At 38.9% G+C, this 3,235-nt stretch overlaps 1 protein-coding gene across 1 annotated transcript; it reads left to right on the forward strand.

Moving 5' to 3' along the window:
* The first annotated feature begins 515 nt into the window (after positions 1-515).
* On the forward strand, positions 516-1,142 carry LOC127104286 (uncharacterized). The gene has a single exon (XM_051041475.1). It carries the CDS (start codon positions 516-518, stop codon positions 1,140-1,142), a length of 627 nt encoding a protein of 208 aa, XP_050897432.1.
* Positions 1,143-3,235: the final 2,093 nt, after the last annotated feature.

Below are 3,235 nucleotides of genomic sequence, written 5' to 3' on the forward strand. Positions count from 1 at the left end.
TTACTTAAGCAAGAATTTCACTAAATGTGACACCAGATATTCACTATTGGAGAACACTTGTTATTCTTTAGCTTGGGAAGCTCGACGCCTGAGACAATATGTGATTAATCATACCACTTTGTTGATATCCAAAATGGATCCAATCAAGTATATTTTTGAGAAGCCCGTTGTCAGTGGAAGAATTTCCTTGTGGAAAATGTTATTAACCAAGTACGACATCCAATATGTAACACAAAAAGCTATCAAGGGGAGCGTCTTGTATGACTACCTTGGTCATGAACCCATGGAGGGTTATCAATCGATGAAATTTGACTTCCATGATGAGGACATCATGTTCATTCGAGACTGCAATATCTCAGGCCCTAATGAAGGACCCAGACCAGGATTGCGGTGGACGCTCGTGTTCGACGGTGCCTCTAATGCAAAAAGGTCATGGGATAGGAGCAATCATCATATCTCTGACTAGTTTTCACATTCCATTCATCGCTAGATTATGCTTTGACTGCACCCATAATATGGAAGAATATGAGGCATGCATCTATGGTATTGAAGTAGCTATTGACTTAACAATCAAGATTTTGGAAGTGAATGGGGACTCTGCTTTAGTGATCATTCAAGTTCGAGGAGACTGGGAAACTCGGGATAAGAAGTTGATTTTGTACAGAGAACACGTGGTGAATCCGGTTCTCTATTTTGATGAAATCACTTTTCATTATATCCCAATGGAAGAGAATCAGTTAGTCGATGCTCTAGCTAGTTTGGAATCCATGTTTAAAGTCAAGTGGAAGAATGAAGCACCTGTCATCCGCATTGACCACTTGGATGAACCAACACACTATCTAGCAATGGAGGCTGAATCTGACGATAAGCCTTGGTTCTATGACATTAAGAGATATATGGAAAAACAAGAGTATCTTGAGAAAGCATCCATCACTGCTAAGAAGGCTTTGAGAAGATTTTTTGTTAAGTTCTTCCTGAATGGGGATGTACTGTACAAGAGGAATTATGATCTCGTGTTGCTCAGATATGTGGATAGACACGAAGCAAGCACAATCATAAGGTCCATCCACGAGGGTTGTGATAGTGTATATGCTAAGGGTCCCGCCATGGCCAAGAAGATCCTTCGGGTTGGTTATTATTAGACAACCACAGAGGTCGAATGTTACAATTAGGTCAAGAGATGTCACAAATAACAAATATTTAGTGACAAGATCCACGTTCCTCTGACTCCATTGAATGTTCTGACTTCTCCTTGGCTTTTCTCCATGTGGGCCATTGGCACGATTGGTATGATCAAACCGAAAGTTTCAAATGGTTATCGTTTCATCCTAGTTGTGATTGACTACTTCACTAAGTGGGTTGAAATTGCTTCCTATGTGAATGTTACAACACAAGTGGTTACACGATTCATAAAGAAATAAATAATTTGTCGTTATGGTGTTCCTAGCAAGATTATTAATGGAATCCCCCAGTGGATGATTAGTAGCTTACAGTAAGTACTTGTCGCACGAATACATGACTGCTCGGTTGGATCAAGCATCTATTCTCCCCAAGCAGAGTTAGATGGAAGTCCTCAGTCGGTTGGATTTTCCCAGCAGCAGCAAGAAACTTTTCATTACAAACTCTCTGGTGTGGATACCAACAAGTTGAAGTCTAAATTTCACCAGAAAAGCCTCACCTTTCTACGCAATAATTTTCATTGCATACGCATCATGAACAAACATACATTGCATACATCATACATATCAAGCATTTCCTTTTGCAACTGATCTATCTCCCCGCCATAATATTTTAGTCAATCTTCAGCAGACCAAACCAACAAGTTTACCTACTATTCCTCACAATACAACTCTCTTTTCCATGGGATAATTTTTGGATATTTTTGTATTTAATCCTCTTCTACCTCAAACACCCGAAAAGCTAACGCAATTTGCCCCTTCAGGTTTAAGATGATTAAATAGGGGCAACTGTCATACCCCTAAGTTTACCCTCCCCTTTCCTACCTTTTGCTTTGTCTCATTTGCACACATGAAATCATATCATGCATCATTATGACCATTGCATTTGGTCGTTGAATTCACAAGTGTGGCCATATTCGTTGGTTTGAACTTAACACTAAGGTTTTCACTCTGTTTCACTTTTAACTAACCAAAGCATCATAAGAGATGGTACTTGTTTGTTCCTTTGTTCATGTAGGTGATCATGCTTCAAATCAAGACAAAACAATGGTCATTTTGGTAAGGGAAGATGCAAGTTGTGGTTCATTAATTCAAGAGTGGTACATGTGTTTATTTCCATGCCATTTCACATGTTATTCAAGCCAGACTCAAGATCATTCAAGTGTTAATCAAATTTTATTCAAGGGATGCTCATTCCATCATCATTTTGGCTTTGTATGCAAGGAAATATCAAGTTTTAACAAGTTGGAACAACTTTTTGGTTGACCTAATTTGCAACAATGGCTCACTTTTGGTCCAAACCCCAAATCTTCATCAATTTTCAACCAATTGACAAGCTTCTTTGAGACAAATGTTCCTAAGGAGCCGTTCTACAACTTTGCTTCAAGGCTCAAGCATCAATTAAATCTCTAAGAACCTCAATTTTTTAAAGGGTTAAGTTTCCAAACTATGTCAAAACCTTGTCATGACCCCCACTTGGAAGCCATGCCATTTTTTAGCTTAAGTATCATTTTGATCCCATTTCTTTTGCATCTTATTAAGCTTATGTCAAAGATCATTTTGCCCAAGTTTGGATCGAAATTCAAGGGGGAATCAAAAGTTATGGTTTCATGAACTTGGGACCTCAAGATGCCCAAAATGTGCCAAGACTGCTTGACCAAATGCCTGACCTAGAAAGCATGTCACGACCTCAACTTTCAACACTTTCCATTTTTACCTCAAGCCTCCTTTTGAATTGGTTATTTTTGCATTCAATTCATTGCAATAAGATGAATATTTGGCACAAATAAAATCACAAATCGCACGAGTGGATTCCATTTGGCCTAGCTTCAAACATGGCATGTTGAACTTTGTTTTGCCCGATGCCCAAAAGATGTAATTACAAGTCATTTTGCATATTGAGACCACTTACGCACGTGCAAACCTTTTGTGACTACAAAACATGTGCAAATAAGTCTCAATCGACCTTGTTTCTTGACCGATTCACACTTTTCATCCCTCACTTCACACGGGTGCAGAATTGAGAAAGTTCAACCCTAGTTCACACGATTTCAGAT

This window comes from Lathyrus oleraceus, chromosome 7 (genome assembly GCF_024323335.1).
Source record: "Lathyrus oleraceus cultivar Zhongwan6 chromosome 7, CAAS_Psat_ZW6_1.0, whole genome shotgun sequence".
NCBI classification, from domain to species: Eukaryota; Viridiplantae; Streptophyta; class Magnoliopsida; order Fabales; family Fabaceae; genus Lathyrus; species Lathyrus oleraceus.